Genomic DNA, 2,522 nt, shown 5'->3' with positions numbered 1-2,522 from the left:
AAGAAACGGCCTCAGGTGCACAATCTATCACATTCAGTCTTTATCTCTCTTCATTTTTTCATGACTTCTTTCACCTTGGATAACCCAGAAGCTCAGGCCTTGGAACTTTTTGAAATGGCAAGGTATCTCACTCTCCACGTTTATTTTCATCTAGAACAGAGCTGAATTTTATTGCCAGGAGTTTGTTATCTCTTGCACAAGAATTATTTTGAACTTCAGCTTGCCTTACTTATTTTGTGGGCAAAGACTGTTTAACACTTACAAGCTTAATTCATCTAAAATGTACCCCTGAAAAGTTATGCCTAAAGTGAATTTTTGGAAATAAAATCGGATTTTTAAATCACAAGGGAAATTTACTATTCAAAGGGAGTCTGAGGCTAAACATTTGTAGAGAAAAGCATCTTTCTGCAAAGTGAGTAATTACTCTTTAATTTAATCTTTTTTTAAGTCTGGATTTTTATATGTAGCCCGAATCTAGACCAGTATTGTGCATGATACTAATTTTAAAAATATCAATCATAACTTTGAAAGCATTTTGAAAGTTGAAGAGTTTTACAGGCTATTTTTAAGAGTGTAAAACTGGGTAATATATTTCATTATTAACAAGGGTCTGTTTGTTTATTTATTTATTTATTAGAGAGAGAGAGAGAGAGCGCGCGCCAGAGCAAGGCGGGGGGTAAGGGAGGAGGGAGAAGCTCCAGGCTCAGCAGGAGCCCAAGGCAGGGCTGTATCCTAGGACTCTGGGATCATAACCTGACTGACTGAGTCACCTGGCACCCCCAAAGAGGTTTGGTTTTGTTTTTAACACTTGTTTTGGATGATGTGAAAAGGGGCAGGATACTAGATATACCTGAAAAAAGAAAAGGCAGCATTGCCTGAATGGTAACCACATTGACTGCTTCCCCTCAGCAGTGAAGAGTAAAGGGTGGTTGGTAGGTTACTTGGCGTAATGCTGTGGTTAAGAGCGTGGATTCAGAAACCTGATTGTCTGCGATAACATCCTTGTCTAGTGTGGCCTTTGACAATGTACACAACTTGGTTGTGCCTCAGTTTTTTCACACGAAACACGGAGAAGAATACTAACACAATCTACTTAATGGAGTTGTGAGGATAAAATGAGCTAATAACATGAGTTGTAAGTGAAAAGCACTACGGTCGGTGATACAGTTTTGAATCCTGGATGGTGAACAGAGAGTCCTTTCGAAGAAAAAGACGAGAGAGGGTGGGCGCGGGCCTCTCTGCACCCCTGTGGAGGTACGGCTGCTTTGCCTGGGCCGTACACAAGGGGAACCGAGGCTCAGCGGCGAGGCTGGTGATGCGACAAGATCAACGGCATTCCTTGGGAAAAAGAACCCTTTCCGCCGGGCCAGCCACCTTCCGTCTGGCTGGGAACTGAGGGCAAAGAGGGCTCAGTCCCACCCCTAGACTTCGTCCCACTACTGAGTAGCGGTCCGTAGCTCCCTAAAGCCACCTGCCCTAAGGGCCGCGCTCACGCCCGTCCACTAGCCCTGCCAGGGGATGAGGGACAGCTGTGAGAGACTTCCCAAAGTAACCCGCACCTCCGCCCAGAGCCCTTCCTTCCGGGCGGGCTGGGAGCCGCGAAAAAGACTTGGTAGACACCGACCCTCATTCATAACACAAATATTTGTGTGCGCCACTCCGTGCTGGGCGTTGCGCTGGCCCTGATGAATCAGACTGGGCCCAAGGTCCGGGCGCGAGAGCACCACTCAGCAGCCCCCACGCCCCACCCCAAACCCGGGAAACGCAGGTCTTCCCAACCCTGCGTCCTCACGGGGTGTGGGAGGAGCTTAAGCTTTCGCCCTACCCCTCACCTTCCGGGGCATATCTCCAAAGCCCCGCCCCTTCAAGGGCGTTCACGACTGCGCCGTAAAGTAGGGAACATTCTTTACTCCTTAACTGCCCGCCTCTGTCTTTACGACAGACCGTATTCCATCCCGCCAATATGGCGTCCCCCATTTAGGAGGCGGCCGTGGTTTCTACCCAGATGGCCGGGGGCAGTACTGAGCTCGGGCAGTTGTTTGTGTACCCCGAAGCGCTGAAAGCTGCAGTTAAAGTGCATTTCTGGTCACAGTTCCAGGAACTCACCCTTCTCTGAGGGTTAGGAGTTGCCGCTTTCTTCTAGTTCCTCCTCTGCCCCTGGTTTGTTCCCCGCGCCACCTCCGGACACCCCCAAGTCCCTGACACTCCCAGACTCAAACTATGAGCCTTCGGCAGCTGCTATTGCGCTTGCCCCGTTATCTCGGGGTGTCGGGTTCCCCGCGTCGCTTGTGGTGGTCCCCGTCCCTCGATACCATCTCCTCGGTGGGCTCCTGGCGTGGTCAGTCCTCCAGGTCCCCGGCCCACTGGAACCAAGTGGTGTCAGAGGCGGAGAAGATCGTGGGCTATCCCACGTCCTTCATGAGCCTCCGCTGTCTGCTGAGCGACGAGCTCAGCAACATCGCTCTGCAGGTGCGGAAACTGGTGGGGACTCAGCACCCTCTGCTTACCACGGCCAGGTGAGC

At 50.6% G+C, this 2,522-nt stretch overlaps 1 protein-coding gene across 4 annotated transcripts in view; it reads left to right on the top strand.

Moving 5' to 3' along the window:
- The first annotated feature begins 1,953 nt into the window (after positions 1-1,953).
- PDSS2 (decaprenyl diphosphate synthase subunit 2) overlaps positions 1,954-2,522 on the top strand; it is a 233,325-nt gene continuing 232,756 nt past the window's right edge. For all 4 annotated transcript variants that reach the window (XM_045806956.2, XM_045806957.2, XM_087865360.1 and 1 more), the window contains exon 1: positions 1,954-2,516. In XM_045806956.2, the coding sequence (XP_045662912.1) occupies positions 2,221-2,516 (296 nt within the window). In that variant the 5' untranslated portion in view covers positions 1,954-2,220. The remainder of the gene's footprint in view (positions 2,517-2,522) is intronic.

This window comes from Ursus americanus, chromosome 11 (genome assembly GCF_024610735.1).
Source record: "Ursus americanus isolate L20-20 chromosome 11, mUrsAme1.1.p, whole genome shotgun sequence".
NCBI lineage: Eukaryota > Metazoa > Chordata > Mammalia > Carnivora > Ursidae > Ursus > Ursus americanus.
This window is presented reverse-complemented; position numbering and strand designations above follow the sequence as displayed.